Raw genomic sequence first — 16,562 nt, forward strand, 5'->3', positions numbered from 1 at the left:
TCGGGGATCGGAGCAGAGATCCTCCAGTTGGAATAATGTGGGAGGAGTCGGGGATCGGAGCAGAGATCCTCCAGTTGGAATAATGTGGGAGGAGTCGGATACGGGCTCAGAGATCCTCCAGTTGGAATAATGTGGGAGGAGTCGGGGATCAGAGCAGACCCTCCAGTTGGAATAATGTGGGAGGAGTCGGGAACGCGCTCAGAGATCCTCCAGTTGGAATAATGTGGGAGGAGTCGGGGATCGGAGCAGAGATCCTCCAGTTGGAATAATGTGGGAGGAGTCGGGGATCGGAGCAGAGATCCCCCAATTACAATAATGTGGGAGGAGTCGGGGATCGGAGCAGAGATCCTCCAGTTGGAATAATGTGGGATGAGTCGGGGATCGGAGCAGGGGTCTCTCGGGGTCCCATCATGCCTTCTTATGTTGCAGGAGTGGTCACCTTCCTCCATGTGGCGCTCATGATCTCCATGAAGTCTCTGGAGAGTTTCCTCCATCTGCTGGGAAAACCACAAAGTGTTGTGATTGGTGTGCTGAATCGTCTGCTGAGCCCCGCCTTCCTGGGTCATGTGACAGAAGCGTAAGTCTCCTCCCCTCTGCATCACGTCTGATGGTAATGTATGGGGCCCCTCCCTATAGTCAGTAGTCCGGGGGGCTTTGATGATAATGTATGGGGCCCCTTCCTATAGTCAGTCCGCGGGGGGCTCTGATGATAATGTATGGGGCCCCTCCCTATAGTCCGGGGGGGGGGGGGGTTCTGATGGTAATGTACGGTGCCCTTCCCTATAGTCAGTCTGAGGGGGGGCTCTGATGGTAATGTACGGGGCCCCTTCCTATAGTCAGTCCGGGAGGGCTCTGATGGTAATGTACGGGGCCCCTCCCTATAGTCAGTCCAGGGGGGGCTCTGATGGTAATGTACGGGGCCCCTCCCTATAGTCAGTCCGGGGGGGCTCTGATGATGTACGGGGCCCCTCCCTATAGTCAGTCCGGGGGGGGCTCTGATGATGTACGGGGCCCCTCCCTATAGTCAGTCTGGGGGGGCTCTGATGATAATGTATGGGGCCCCTCCCTATAGTCAGTCTGGGGGGGGCTCTGATGGTAATGTACGGGGCCCCTCCCTATAGTCAGTCCGGGAGGCTCTGATGGTAATGTACGGGGCCCCTCCCTATAGTAAGTCTGGGGGGGGCTCTGATGATAATGTATGGGGCCCCTCCCTATAGTCAGTCCGGGAGGCTCTGATGGTAATGTACGGGGCCCCTCCCTATAGAGACTCCTCCCCATACTATCACCAATCAGATAAGGAGTGTCTGATCCTGGCTCTCTCTCTCTCCACAGCTGTCAGGTGAATGGATGGGATGTCTCCGGGACGCTCTCCGATGTCGTTTGTCTCGTCTCTCAGTTACTCTGCATCCCCCTTTCCCAGGATGTCCCCCCTGAAACCATGAGGGAGATAGAAGGGTCCCTCCAACAGCAGCACATTGTCACTTCCCTCCTACAGGTGACCCCCAAATGTATTACTAACTCCCTTCTAGTCCAGATACAGAAATCTCTCTACCGAGGATCCCCTAAAATCATATCTACATGATGGCAATTCTCTGACTGTTGGGTAATACTGCCCCCTACAGGAAAAATGGTCACCAGAATAACCCCACCCACAACCATCATCTCTCCATCCATGAAGCGTCTCCACGCAGTCGGGGGCTCCTGGAAGCCTCTCCACGCAGTCGGGGGCTCCTGGAAGCGTCTCCACGCAGTCGGGGGCTCCTGGAAGCGTCTCCACGCAGTCGGGGGCTCCTGGAAGCGTCTCCACGCAGTCGGGGGCTCCTGGAAGCGTCTCCACGCAGTCGGGGGCTCCTGGAAGCGTCTCCACGCAGTCGGGGGCTCCTGGAAGCGTCTCCACGCAGTCGGGGGCTCCTGGAAGCGTCTCCATGCAGTTGGGGCTCCTGGAAGCGTCTCCACGCAGTCGGGGGCTCCTGGAAGCCTTTCCACGCAGTCGGGGGCTCCTGGAAGCCTTTCCACGCAGTCGGGGCTCCTGGAAGCCTTTCCACGCAGTCGGGGCTCCTGGAAGCGTCTCCACGCAGTCGGGGCTCCTGGAAGCGTCTCCACGCAGTCGGGGGCTCCTGGAAGCGTCTCCACGCAGTCGGGGGCTCCTGGAAGCGTCTCCACCCAGTCGGGGGCTCCTGGAAGCGTCTCCACCCAGTCGGGGGCTCCTGGAAGCGTCTCCACGCAGTCGGGGGCTCCTGGAAGTCTTTCCACGCAGTCGGGGGCTCCTGGAAGTCTTTCCACGCAGTCGGGGGCTCCTGGAAGCCTTTCCACGCAGTCGGGGCTCCTGGAAGCCTTTCCACGCAGTCGGGGCTCCTGGAAGTCTTTCCACGCAGTCGGGGCTCCTGGAAGTCTTTCCACGCAGTCGGGGCTCCTGGAAGTCTTTCCACGCAGTCGGGGCTCCTGGAAGTCTCTCCATCGAGTTCTGTCATGGTGTCCTTTCCCCAGTTTCTGTGGCAAAAGGTTCAGGCTCCGAGGATTCCAATTTTCCCATATCGGACATTGCCTCCCTTCTCCCGGGCAATGCTCTGACTTTTCTGGACATCAGACACAGACTTGCTTGTCTTCATCTTCTCAGCCCTAACCTTCCACCCTGGTCTGTTCCTCGGGTGTTCTAGTATTGGCCCCTCTGCGCTCTCCTGGCACCCCCAGTGTGGTTCTCTTAGCTGTCTTCTGTTGAGGGAACGGCCCATGCAGGCTTTTGTTGGCCCATGTGCCCTGGACTGTCCCTAAGTTAGTGGTTTGGGTGGATCCTGAACTTTAGAAAATCATTTCTAGGTCTGACTCTTTGATTGTATCAGAATGTAGTCCTGGACACAAATCCACCAGATTATTTCTTCCTCCAGATTATCTTCACACTTCTGGTCTGTGATTGGGGCTTCCTGTCCCGGAGTCCCCCATTCTGCTGTATGAAGGTTCAGGGCCTGATCACTGGACGGTGTTATCTGCCTCACTCCAGACCTCTACTTCACCACCTTCCTAAGTCGTGAGAAAAGCTATCCGGTCCCTACACAGAACAATCTGTTTGGCACCAAGGACCCGGCTGTTCTGGTTCTGCAATTGGGAAATGTCTTCACCCCATATGCTGGAAGATCCTCCTGATGGATTACAGCCTGTCGGGCTGGAGAGACGCCCCGGGGCACCCTGTTGCTGCAGAGGACTTGTTTGCCACCTGAGTCTCACCGTCCTGAAATTTGGGGAGTCATTTGCTGAAAGGTCATCAGATCCAAATGAAGTTGCACATAACCATGACATACATCGGAGGGCTTACCATGGTAAGGTAGATGGCAAGGATCCTGTCCTGGGTCAAGCTTCACATTATTGTTTGTTTCTGCTTAGGCAATGGATGGGCAGACCTGTCAGTTGGAAGTCCCTGGACCACCCTGAGGTCTCCAGGTTGTGTGTCGGAGGTGGGAGATGCTGAATGTGAATCTCCTGGCCTTCAGGTTTAAAAAACTGACTCGGATCAGTTCACCTGGATCTATTCATCCCCTAAAACATCCAGGCTGTTCTTTTGCAGGATTGAGGTGGGGGGCATTTCAGTCATTCTTGCTCTGGACTGACTCAGATAAACCTGGTCCACTGACCTGATAAGACTCCTGATGGAGGCTCTGTGGGATTTGTCAGATCGCTGGCATGTGCCGTCTCCAGGACCGTTTTGTCATCTTACGTCACAGGCGCTTTGCTGCTGAAACCTTTGCTGACCCTGAGTTGGGGTCACAGATTGTGTCTCCTATAATGCGAACAGCTACTTTCCAAACTGTGGCTCATCAGACATGGAAGATGTACTTCCCTTAGTGTGAGTCTCGGGGCTTCCCCCTGGTCTCTCTCATTCCTAGAGATGGATCCAACCAATGTTTGGCTCTCTTCAAGATTCAATTTTCTCAAGTTTGTATGGGGAAAAGGTGACATTGAGGTCCAGCACTTCCTCCTTACATAAGGTCGTTTTGCCTCAACTAGAATATTGTTCTTCCATCCCTCTGACCATTTCCAGTTCCACAAAAGTAAAATGTCCCTCCATTGTCTGGATGTAGTTCAGGCTTTGAGTGTGGCCCTTCCTTCTTGTATTGCAGGTGGACCCTGTAGAGGTTCTTACCAGCTCCTCTCTCCTCTGTCCTAAGGAGACTCAAGGGGACCATCACCCAACCTTCTAGTGTTGAAGGAGGTCCACCCTTTCCTGGGCCAGTCTGGGACTGCGTTTTTTCTCTTTTCAGCATCAGGAAACTTTTTCCAGAATGCACTGCTTCTTCCTCATCTTCTCTTGTCATTTCCTCTACTTCCTATTTCTGCCAAGTGGATATTCAGGCCTCATCATCTGAGGCCACATTCTGTTGTTGGGACCTTCAGGTGACAGAGCTGCAGGCAATCACTAGTTTGCTATTGGCCTGCTGGCCATATTGACCTTTGCTGCCATGTCCATCCAGAACCCCCCCCCCCCACCCTCAGACTTGGACTGCCTTTGAATACCCCGACATTCTACGGATTCCTGTGACACTGGTCCCTCCTGTCTGTTTACTGAATGCTCTGGATACTTCTTTGATACTACTGCTACAAAATGGAGGCATGATGGTTGTGAGCGGGATTATCCTGATGACCATTTTTTGTTGTTGGTGTCCATTTCTCCTGTAGGGGGCGGTATAACCCAACAGTTTAGGAATTCCTGTGTCCCTTAAAACACTCCAGGAAAGGTATGCGGAATATTACAGTAAGTACTAAAATAGAATTTTCATAGAAAACATTTGTGGCCAGTAGGAAGAATGTGACCCCCACAGATATCTGTAAAGATGATTTGTCCCCATGCTGCTGGCTTTACCACGTGGTGCTGGTCCTGCAACCACATAGGCGCCATCAATTGGGAGGTCAATAAGCCTGAACTCAAGGAACCCCTAGCAACCTCTGGAGGAACCCTAGTTGAGAATGTCTGGTCTATACCCTCCCCCATCTCTGGCTGGCTGGTCTATACCCTCCCCCATCTCTGGCTGGCTGATCTGTACCCTCCCCCATCTCTGGCTGGCTGGTCTATAGCCTCCCTACCGCCCCATCACTGGTTGGTCTAGTCTATACCCTCCCCCATCTCCATATGATAATTGGGGAGGGTTGTCGTTAAATAAGGTAAGTGCTCATCACATGAATGTAGTCATTGCTGTACATGTTCCATTGCCAGTACTCTTCTTGTGACCCTTCCCTGTATCAAGTATCTGCCCTGGGAATATGGTGCCGGCTGATGGACCCCATACTCAAGAGGAGTATGTCTGCCATATAAGCGTCCCTTGCCCGGTACCAGCATGATCCAAGATCCCTTAGCCCACCCAGTCCCTTGTCGAGACATCAGTGTAGGGTGGTAAGAAGTATAAGACTGTTTATTCAAACACAGGTACAAAAAGACTTTGTCCCCTCTTTGTGTTTGTATAATGACACAGGGCAGGATAAACTACATTTAGTAACAAGAGACCCTCAGACAGGACTGCTGGGGAACCCCATCCCCCCCCCCCCCCCCCCCGCCAGCTAATACACATACATCCCATAACAGGTTGCTCCCAAGGCAGACAAATAATACATTGAGGTGGCTGTATCCCATTTTTCTATCTAGCAATGGTCTATGAGACTCTCCTACAATATTCCAGTAGTCAGAAAGGTGGAATTTATCTTCATATATTCTTGAGGAATATTGTTCAGAAATATTGCTGTCCAAAGTGAAAGAGCCCCTTCATTCCTTCAGCACAAACCACACATATAGATTCCGGGATAACAGGTAAAAGGAAATGCTGAGTCCGGAGTGGTTGTACAGCGAGTCTGGTTAGTGCAGACCCAACTGGGGTTCTCGGTCACCCTGTGCCCCTAATAGACACAGGGTTACTTGCACATGGGGGGCAGGGGAGGTGGACAAGGGGTTTCCAGAGCTCTCTAAGGTAAGCTGGGTTCAACAAGGCCCCCCCCCCACAAAAAAGGCACCCGCACCCTCCTCCCGATTCCCGCATGCAGAGCCACCATCAGGGGAGTATAGCTGAAGAGTGCAGTGGTGTCGCGGGTACGAAGGGGGCCAGGAAGCCGTTTTAGTAGGAGCCACGCTGTGCCCGCACCACCAGAGGGGGAGAAAGATGGGGCCACTGCCAGGGTACAGACAGACATACTACACTACTGACTAGATTCAGCCTGGGCAACCCAGATTGAGCAAATGTCCAGCTGGAGGGATCACTGTTGCGGTTTCACCGGTTCTGTTGGCCATTATCCGTTACTGTTCCCAGGGACTGAGCCATTAGGAAGTGCCTAACCTGACATTCTCCTAGGCCTTATTGACCGCCACCCAGGACATCTGCTGCCCAGGGTCCCACAAGCGGCGATCCACTTTCCGTAGCAGCCTACATCTCTCTCCCCACTCTCAGCCACACAAAGTCCTCTGCTCCTCCTCCTCTTCTCCAATGTTCTAGTTTACACAGGCAGGAGGAGGAGGAGCCACAGAGGAGGGACACGACTGCAAGAGCCGTGCTGCTGGTCTGTGTATAGTTTACAGTGGAGTGGGACATAGTAACTGGGAAGGTGGGGGGGACAGATAACAGATGCATACATGGAGTAAGGGAATATGTGCTGGGTGTTTTGGGAGGGGAGAGGTTATGTGCTAGTGGGGGGTCTGATGCTGCATCCCTCTCTGTCCTCCTCCTGCGGTGTCCCTCTCTGTCCTCGTCCTGTGGCGTCCGTCTGTCCTCTTCCCATGAAGATGACAATTGGATCTCAAAGAGGAAGGGGGGTGGGTCATATTTAGATTGGGGGGTGCGCAAGTTTAGTCAGGCTTAGGTCAGCACAAAACCTGAATACACTACTACCCCCCGCCCAAACTCACTCCCGTCACAGCTGACGTGGCCCATTTGTTGGGAATATGGTGCCAGCTGACATGGCGGATTGTTGGGGATGGTTTGAACCCGTGCCGGTGATGGCAGAGCTCCTTCTCACATATCTGTTTGTACATTGCAGGCATGTACCAGACTCCCTGCAGACTTGGTGGAGATGCCGTTGTGTCTGATCTGCCGGTTGGTGCTAATGGAAAATACTTTTCTCTCAGAATTTTCTGTCTATGTCTTGTCTTCTAATGATGCCACCTACTGGTTGGGGCGTGCCCTGCACTCCGGACTGGACAATGTCGTCATTCAGCTTCTGACCCTCTTGAGTCATTTGATCCGAGCCTCTCCAGCCAACCTCCACCTAGTGCAAACCATGTTAGAGGATTGGGACCCGCTTCTGTGCGGTCTTCTCCAGACCCCACAGACAGAGGTGAAGACTGCGGCCTGTACACTGCTCGGTAATCTGGCACGTCATGGTGAATCCGTTTCAGCAACTCTGGTGGATAAACTTCTGGACTGTCTTTCTGACAGAGACACCAGAGTGAGAAGATCCGCAGCCTTTGCTGTGGGAAACTGCGCCTTCCACAAGTCCTGTACGGAAGACTCCTGGCTAACGGCTGCCACCACTAAATTCCTCTCACTATTGAAAGATCCCCAAGCCAAAACCCGAGTTCATGCAGCCAATGCCCTGGGGAACCTCGGTACTGCCTCCACCGAAACAAGAAGTCCTCATCTGCTCACCCGTAAGGTGCCACAGCTGCTTCTCAACTCGGCGTGTACAGACCAGGAGGAACCCGTCCGGCTGGCCTCCCTTATCGCTCTACGGAGCCTCAGTGGCATCTCTGATGTACGGCAGGTAACTATCATCCTCCTCCATAGACTGGGCAGCTGTCCTCCTCTGTAGACTGGGAGACTCTCCTCCTCCTTATTCTGTAGACTGGGCGACTGTCCTCCTCCTCCAACCTAGACTGGCCGACTGTCCTCCTCCTCCTCCGCCGTAGACTGGGCGACTGTCCTTCTCGTCCTCTGCCGTAGACTGAGCGACTGTCCTCGTCCTTCTCCACCGCCGTAGTCTGGGCGACTGTCCTTCTCCTCCACCACCTTAGACTGGGTGACTGTCCTTCTCCTCCTCCTCCGCCATAGACTGGGCGACTGTACTTCTCGTCCTCCTCCGCCATAGACTGGGTGACTGTCCTCCTCCGCCCTAGACTGGGAGACTGTACTTCTCGTCCTCCTCCGCCGTAGACTGGGTGACTGTCCTCCTCCTCCGCTGCCATAGACTGGGTGACTGTCCTCCTCCGCCCTAGACTGGGTGACTGTCCTTCTCCTCCTCCTCCGCCATAGACTGGGAGACTGTACTTCTCGTCCTCCTCCGCCGTAGACTGGGTGACTGTCCTCCTCCTCCGCTGCCATAGACTGGGTGACTGTCCTCCTCCGCCCTAGACTGGGTGACTGTCCTTCTCCTCCTCCTCCGCCATAGACTGGGCGACTGTACTTCTCCTCCTCCTCCGCTGCCATAGACTGGGTGACTGTCCTCCTCCGCCCTAGACTGGGAGACTGTACTTCTCGTCCTCCTCCGCCGTAGACTGGGTGACTGTCCTCCGCCGTAGACTGGGTGACTGTCCTCCTCCTCTGCCGCCATAGACTGGCCGACTGTCCTCCTCCTCCTCCGCCGTAGACTGGGCGACTGTCCTTCTCGTCCTCTGCCGTAGACTGAGCGACTGTCCTCGTCCTTCTGCACCGCCGTAGTCTGGGCGACTGTCCTTCTCCTCCACCACCTTAGACTGGGTGACTGTCCTTCTCCTCCTCCTCCGCCATAGACTGGGCGACTGTACTTCTCGTCCTCCTCCGCCATAGACTGGGTGACTGTCCTCCTCCGCCCTAGACTGGGAGACTGTACTTCTCGTCCTCCTCCGCCGTAGACTGGGTGACTGTCCTCCTCCTCCGCTGCCATAGACTGGGTGACTGTCCTCCTCCGCCCTAGACTGGGTGACTGTCCTTCTCCTCCTCCTCCGCCATAGACTGGGAGACTGTACTTCTCGTCCTCCTCCGCCGTAGACTGGGTGACTGTCCTCCTCCTCCGCTGCCATAGACTGGGTGACTGTCCTCCTCCGCCCTAGACTGGGTGACTGTCCTTCTCCTCCTCCTCCGCCATAGACTGGGCGACTGTACTTCTCCTCCTCCTCCGCTGCCATAGACTGGGTGACTGTCCTCCTCCGCCCTAGACTGGGAGACTGTACTTCTCGTCCTCCTCCGCCGTAGACTGGGTGACTGTCCTCCGCCGTAGACTGGGTGACTGTCCTCCTCCTCTGCCGCCATAGACTGGCCGACTGTCCTCCTCCTCCTCCGCCGTAGACTGGGCGACTGTCCTTCTCGTCCTCTGCCGTAGACTGAGCGACTGTCCTCGTCCTTCTGCACCGCCGTAGTCTGGGCGACTGTCCTTCTCCTCCACCACCTTAGACTGGGTGACTGTCCTTCTCCTCCTCCTCCGCCATAGACTGGGCGACGGTCCTTCTCCTCCTCCGCCGTAGACTGGGTGACTGTCCTCCTCCGCCCTAGACTGGGAGACTGTACTTCTCGTCCTCCTCCGCCGTAGACTGGGTGACTGTCCTCCGCCGTAGACTGGGTGACTGTCCTCCTCTGCCGCCATAGACTGGGTGACTGTCCACCTCCTCCTCTTCTGCCGCTGTAGACTGGGTGACTGTCCACCTCCTCCTCTTCTGCCGCTGTAGACTGGGTGACTGTCCTCCCCCCTCCTCCGCCATAGACTGGGCGACTGTCCACCTCCTCCTCCTCCGCCGCCACTGCAGACTGGGCGACGGTCCTTCTCCTCCTCCTCTGCTGTAGACTGGGTGACTGTCCTTCTCCTCCTCCTCCTCCTCCGCTGTAGACTGGGCGACGGTCCTTCTCCTCCTCCTCCTCCTCCTCCTCTGCTGTAGACTGGGTGACTGTCCTTCTCCTTCTCCTCCTCCTCCGCTGTAGACTGGGCGACGGTCCTTCTCCTCCTCCTCCTCCTCCTCCTTCTCCTCCTCCTCCTCCTCCGCTGTAGACTGGGCGACGGTCCTTCTCCTCCTCCTCCTCCTCCTCCTCTGCTGTAGACTGGGTGACTGTCCTTCTCCTCCTCCTCCTCCTCCTCCGCTGTAGACTGGGCGACGGTCCTTCTCCTCCTCCTCCTCCTCCTCCGCTGTAGACTGGGAGACGGTCCTTCTCCTCCTCCTCCTCCTCCTCCTCCTCCTCCTCCTTCTCCTTCTCCTCCTCCGCCGCTGTAGACTGGGCGACGGTCCTTCTCCTCCTCCTCCTCCTCCTCCTCCTCCTTCTCCTCCTCCTCCGCTGTAGACTGGGCGACGGTCCTTCTCCTTCTCCTCCTCCTCCTCCTCCTCCTCCTCCTCCTCCTCCTCCTCCTTCTCCTCCTCCTCCGCTGTAGACTGGGAGACGGTCCTTCTCCTCCTCCTCCTCCTCCTCCTCCTCCTTCTCCTTCTCCTCCTCCGCCGCTGTAGACTGGGTGACTGTCCTTCTCCTCCTCCTCCGCCATAGACTGGGAGACTGTACTTCTCGTCCTCCTCCGCTGTAGACTGGGTGACTGTCCTCCTCCTCCGCTGCCATAGACTGGGTGACTGTTGTCCTCCTCCTCCTCCGCTGTAGACTGGGTGACTGTCCACCTCCTCCTCCGCCACTGCAGACTGGGCGACGGTCCTCCTCCTCCTCCTCCTCCTCCTCCTCCTCCTTCTCCTCCTCCTCCTCCTCCGCTGTAGACTGGGCGACGGTCCTTCTCCTCCTCCTCCTCCTCCTCCTCTGCTGTAGACTGGGTGACTGTCCTTCTCCTCCTCCTCCTCCTCCTCCTCCTCCTCCTCCGCTGTAGACTGGGCGACGGTCCTTCTCCTCCTCCTCCTCCTCCTCCGCTGTAGACTGGGAGACGGTCCTTCTCCTCCTCCTCCTCCTCCTCCTCCTCCTCCTCCTTCTCCTTCTCCTCCTCCGCCGCTGTAGACTGGGCGACGGTCCTTCTCCTCCTCCTCCTCCTCCTCCTCCTCCTTCTCCTCCTCCTCCGCTGTAGACTGGGCGACGGTCCTTCTCCTTCTCCTTCTCCTCCTCCTCCTCCTCCTCCTCCTCCTCCTTCTCCTCCTCCTCCGCTGTAGACTGGGAGACGGTCCTTCTCCTCCTCCTCCTCCTCCTCCTCCTTCTCCTTCTCCTCCTCCGCCGCTGTAGACTGGGTGACTGTCCTTCTCCTCCTCCTCCGCCATAGACTGGGAGACTGTACTTCTCGTCCTCCTCCGCTGTAGACTGGGTGACTGTCCTCCTCCTCCGCTGCCATAGACTGGGTGACTGTTGTCCTCCTCCTCCTCCGCTGTAGACTGGGTGACTGTCCACCTCCTCCTCCGCCACTGCAGACTGGGCGACGGTCCTCCTCCTCCTCCTCCTCCTCCTCCGCTGTAGACTGGGAGACGGTCCTTCTCCTCCTCCTCCTCCTCCTCCTCCTCCGCCGCTGTAGACTGGGTGTCTGTCCTCCTCCTCCGCCGCCGTAGACTGTCCCTTATTATTATTATTCAGGATTTATATAGCGCCAACAGTTTGCGCAGCGCTTTACAATATGAGGACAGACAGTACACTTACAATACAAATCAATACAGGAGGGATCAGAGGGCCCGGCTCGTTAGAGCTTACAATCTAGAGAGGAGGGTCAGGTGGAACAAAAGGTAATAACTGTGGGGGATGAGCTGATGGAGAAAATGAAAATACAGTTGTTAGGTGGAGCTGGGGTAGGCTTCTCTGAAGAGAAGGGTTTTCAGGGATCATCTAATAGAGTAGGAGATAGGCGGACAGATTGGGGTAAGGAGTTCCAAAGGATTGGAGAGGCTCTGGAGAAGTCCTGGAGGCGGATATGGGAGGAGGTGATGAGGGAGCTAGAGAGCAGGAGGTCTTGAGAGGAACGAAGAGGACGAGTAGGTTGGTATTTAGAGACTAAGCTAGTGATGTAGCTGGGGGCAGAGTTGTGGATTTGCTTTGTATGTAATTGTTAGTATTTTTAATTGAATTCTTTGGCTGAGCGGAAGCCGGTGGAGGGATTGGCAGAGAGGAGTAGCAGACACCGAGCGATTGGTAAGGTGGATGAGTCTGGCAGCAGCATTCATGATGGGTTTAAGGGGGGAGGAGCCTATGTAGAGATGAGCCAATGATGAGGGAGTTGCAGTAGTTGAGGCGAGAGATGACCAGCGAGTGAATTAAGAGCTTTGTGGTGTCATTGGTTAGAAAGGGGCGTATTTTGGAGATGTTGCGGGGGTTGAGGCGGCAGGATTTGGACAGTGATTGGACATGTTGCTTGAAGGAGAGTTCAGAGTCCAGGACTACACCTAGAACTTTGGCATGTGGGGGATGGGCTTATGGTTGTGCCATCGATTTTGATAGAGAGATGAGGGGAAGGGGCATATGGGGGAGGAAATATGATGATAAGTTGGGTTTTGGATAGATTGAGGAAGTCATGTGACATCCAGACTGATATATCCGACAGTAAATGAGTGATAAGCGAGGAGACGGAGGGGGTGAGCTGAGGGGTAGAGAAATAGATCTGGGTGTCATCAGCATGGAGATGGTATTGAAAGGCGTGGGAGGCCATCATCTGACCCAGGGGGGAGGTGTAGATGGAGAATAGGAGAGGTCCACAAACAGAACCTTGGGGGACCCCGATGGAGAAAGGAAGAGGAGAGGAGGAAGTAGAGTTGTAAGAAGTACAAAAGGTGCGGCTGGATAAGTAGGAGGACCAGTGAAGAGAAGAGTCATGGAGACCCAAGGTGTGGAGGGGGGGAGGGGGTGGTCAACCGTATCAAAGGCAGCAGAGAGGTCCAGGAGGACAGAATAGTGTCCATTGGTTTTGGCCATTAGTAGATCCTTCTCACCCCCCTTGTGCCGCTCTGTCCTCTCACACATCTTGATGATTTTTTTCTTTTTCCTTTCCAGCATTTGGTGGCTCTCAATGCTGAGGAGAAGCTGTCCGCATCCATGACTTGTGAACAGAGGAGGCCGTCACCCAGAAGAGCTTCTCTGTCCCATCACTGTAGAAGACTCCTCCACCAACTGACATCCCAGAGCATCTGAATTCCACGTGTCTGGTCCGTGTAGTATGAGAGAATCCGCTCCGTGTTGTCTGGTCCATATTGCATGTGTGTGTCGCAGAGGGTCCCGTCCATGTGGTATGAGAGGGTCCGGTCCGTGTTGTGTCTGGTCCATATTGCATGTGTGTGTCGCTCAGAGTCCGGTCCGTGTGGTATGAGAGGGTCCGGTCCGTGTTGTGTCTGGTCCATATTGCATGTGTGTTTCGCAGAGGGTCCCGTCCGTGTGGTATGAGAGGGTCCGGTCCGTGTTGTGTCTGGTCCATATTGCATGTGTGTGTTGCTCAGAGTCCGGTCCGTGTGGTATGAGAGCAGGGCCACTGTTAGAAATCATGGGGATCTGTACCGCCTACCTAATGGGGCCCCTTTGGCCCCACTTCTCACCCTGCCTCAAAAGTTGCAGGGGGAATCTGGTGGGAGGATTGTGGAAGTGATCAGGCGGTTTCAGAGCTGCTTGTATTACTTCCACATGAAACCTGACAGCTGCCTTTACAAGGATACATAAACCGGCCCGTGTGGTATGAGAGCGTCCGGCCCGTGTGGTATGAGAGCGTCCGGCCCGTGTGGTATGAGAGCGTCCGGCCCGTGTGGTATGAGAGAGTTCGGCCCGTGTGGTATGAGAGAGTTCGGCCCGTGTGGTATGAGAGCGTCTGGCCCGTGTGGTATGAGAGCGTCTGGCCCGTGTGGTATGAGAGCGTCTGGCCCGTGTGGTATGAGAGCGTCTGGCCCGTGTGGTATGAGAGCGTCTGGCCCGTGTGGTATGAGAGCGTCTGGCCCGTGTGGTATGAGAGAGTCCGGTCCGTGTGGTATGAGAGCGTCTGGCCCGTGTGGTATGAGAGCGTCTGGCCCGTGTGGTATGAGAGCGTCTGGCCCGTGTGGTATGAGAGCGTCTGGCCCGTGTGGTATGAGAGCGTCTGGCCCGTGTGGTATGAGAGCGTCTGGCCCGTGTGGTATGAGAGCGTCTGGCCCGTGTGGTATGAGAGAGTCCGGTCCGTGTGGTATGAGAGCGTCTGGCCCGTGTGGTATGAGAGTGTCCGGCCCGTGTTTCCCTTTCCACATTTTAATCCTCCAGAGGAAGCTGTACATTTGGTTTTTGATATTATTATTATTTTTTGTTAAGATGATTTTGTTTAAAATAAATTTTTTTGGCCAATAAACATTTTTGTGATTTGATAGAATGACGTTGTTAGGATGCCACGCCTCCTTCACATGTGCTCCTCGTGGGTGGAGCTTTCATAGTTGCTGTTACTTTATCAAAGAGGATCTCATTCAGTGCCCTCTACTGAGATGATGTTCACAGCAGGACCCCCCGACAACACTCACAGCATCCCTGCAAAGTGATTGCAGCACCTTGTTACCCCTGGATGGCAGAAGAGGTTCCCCAGGGGTCTCTGTGGGCTAAAATCTCAGTCCCAGGGTCTGGTCCTTGGTGTATGGTGGGGTACCAGTCACTTTAGTCTTCTTACAATTTATCGCTGTACTCCATAAGATGAGGAAGGGTTGGGGGTGCAGGACAGGTACTCTTGTTAATTGCTGGTCCTATGAGAGCGCTCCGGCAGATCTATGACCTTCCTATCAGCAGAAGTGATAGTGGATATATAATCCCGACACTCCTGAGTAGAAAGATCCTCTATCAGCCCACCTACCCCTTTCCTCCATGACTCTTCTCAGCAGGAAGATCCTCTATCAGCCCACCTACCCCTTTCCTCCATGACTCTTCTCAGCAGGAAGATCCTCTATAAGCCCACCTACCCCTTTCCTCCATGACTCTTCTCAGCAGGAAGATCCTCTATAAGCCCACCTACCCCTTTCCTCCATGACTCTTCTCAACAGGAAGATCCTCTATAAGCCCACCTACCCCTTTCCTCCATGACTCTTCTCAACAGGAAGATCCTCTATAAGCCCACCTACCCCTTTCCTCCATGACTCTTCTCAACAGGAAGATCCTCTATCAGCCCACCTACCCCTTTCCTCCATGACTCTTCTCAGCAGGAAGATCCTCTATCAGCCCACCTACCCCTTTCCTCCATGACTCTTCTCAACAGGAAGATCCTCTATCAGCCCACCTACCCCTTTCCTCCATGACTCTTCTCAACAGGAAGATCCTCTATCAGCCCACCTACCCCTTTCCTCCATGACTCTTCTCAGCAGGAAGATCCTCTATCAGCCCACCTACCCCTTTCCTCCATGACTCTTCTCAACATGAAGATCCTCTATAAGCCCACCTACCCCTTTCCTCCATGACTCTTCTCAGCAGGAAGATCCTCTATAAGCCCACCTACCCCTTTCCTCCATGACTCTTCTCAACAGGAAGATCCTCTATAAGCCCACCTACCCCTTTCCTCCATGACTCTTCTCAGCAGGAAGATCCTCTATCAGCCCACCTACCCCTTTCCTCCATGACTCTTCTCAACAGGAAGATCCTCTATAAGCCCACCTACCCCTTTCCTCCATGACTCTTCTCAACATGAAGATCCTCTATAAGCCCACCTACCCCTTTCCTCCATGACTCTTCTCAGCAGGAAGATCCTCTATAAGCCCACCTACCCCTTTCCTCCATGACTCTTCTCAGCAGGAAGATCCTCTATAAGCCCACCTACCCCTTTCCTCCATGACTCTTCTCAGCAGGAAGATCCTCTATAAGCCCACCTACCCCTTTCCTCCATGACTCTTCTCAACAGGAAGATCCTCTATAAGCCCACCTACCCCTTTCCTCCATGACTCTTCTCAACATGAAGATCCTCTATAAGCCCACCTACCCCTTTCCTCCATGACTCTTCTCAGCAGGAAGATCCTCTATCAGCCCACCTACCCCTTTCCTCCATGACTCTTCTCAGCAGGAAGATCCTCTATCAGCCCACCTACCCCTTTCCTCCATGACTCTTCTCAACAGGAAGATCCTCTATCAGCCCACCTACCCCTTTCCTCCATGACTCTTCTCAACAGGAAGATCCTCTATCAGCCCACCTACCCCTTTCCTCCATGACTCTTCTCAGCAGGAAGATCCTCTATCAGCCCACCTACCCCTTTCCTCCATGACTCTTCTCAACATGAAGATCCTCTATAAGCCCACCTACCCCTTTCCTCCATGACTCTTCTCAGCAGGAAGATCCTCTATAAGCCCACCTACCCCTTTCCTCCATGACTCTTCTCAACAGGAAGATCCTCTATAAGCCCACCTACCCCTTTCCTCCATGACTCTTCTCAGCAGGAAGATCCTCTATCAGCCCACCTACCCCTTTCCTCCATGACTCTTCTCAACAGGAAGATCCTCTATAAGCCCACCTACCCCTTTCCTCCATGACTCTTCTCAACATGAAGATCCTCTATAAGCCCACCTACCCCTTTCCTCCATGACTCTTCTCAACAGGAAGATCCTCTATAAGCCCACCTACCCCTTTCCTCCATGACTCTTCTCAGCAGGAAGATCCTCTATCAGCCCACCTACCCCTTTCCTCCATGACTCTTCTCAACAGGAAGATCCTCTATCAGCCCACCTACCCCTTTCCTCCATGACTCTTCTCAGCAGGAAGATCCTCTATCAGCCCACCTACCCCTTTCCTCCATGACTCTTCTCAACAGGAAG

General features: G+C 54.6%; 1 protein-coding gene across 3 annotated transcripts in view; it reads left to right on the plus strand.

Moving 5' to 3' along the window:
• STK36 (serine/threonine kinase 36) overlaps window positions 1–14,133 on the plus strand; it is a 68,557-nt gene extending 54,424 nt beyond the window's left edge. For all 3 annotated transcript variants that reach the window (XM_077479081.1, XM_077479083.1, XM_077479084.1), the window contains 4 exons: window positions 430–577; window positions 1,333–1,495; window positions 7,009–7,731; window positions 12,825–14,133. In XM_077479081.1, coding sequence (XP_077335207.1) covers window positions 430–577; window positions 1,333–1,495; window positions 7,009–7,731; window positions 12,825–12,962 — 1,172 coding nt within the window. In that variant the 3' untranslated portion in view covers window positions 12,963–14,133. The remainder of the gene's footprint in view (window positions 1–429; window positions 578–1,332; window positions 1,496–7,008; window positions 7,732–12,824) is intronic.
• The last annotated feature ends 2,429 nt before the right edge of the window (window positions 14,134–16,562 follow it).

The sequence above is a fragment of the Lithobates pipiens genome, unplaced genomic scaffold (assembly GCF_037356315.1).
Source record: "Lithobates pipiens isolate NorthernLeopardFrog02 unplaced genomic scaffold, aLitPip1_a1.2 Scaffold_132, whole genome shotgun sequence".
Lineage (NCBI taxonomy): Eukaryota > Metazoa > Chordata > Amphibia > Anura > Ranidae > Lithobates > Lithobates pipiens.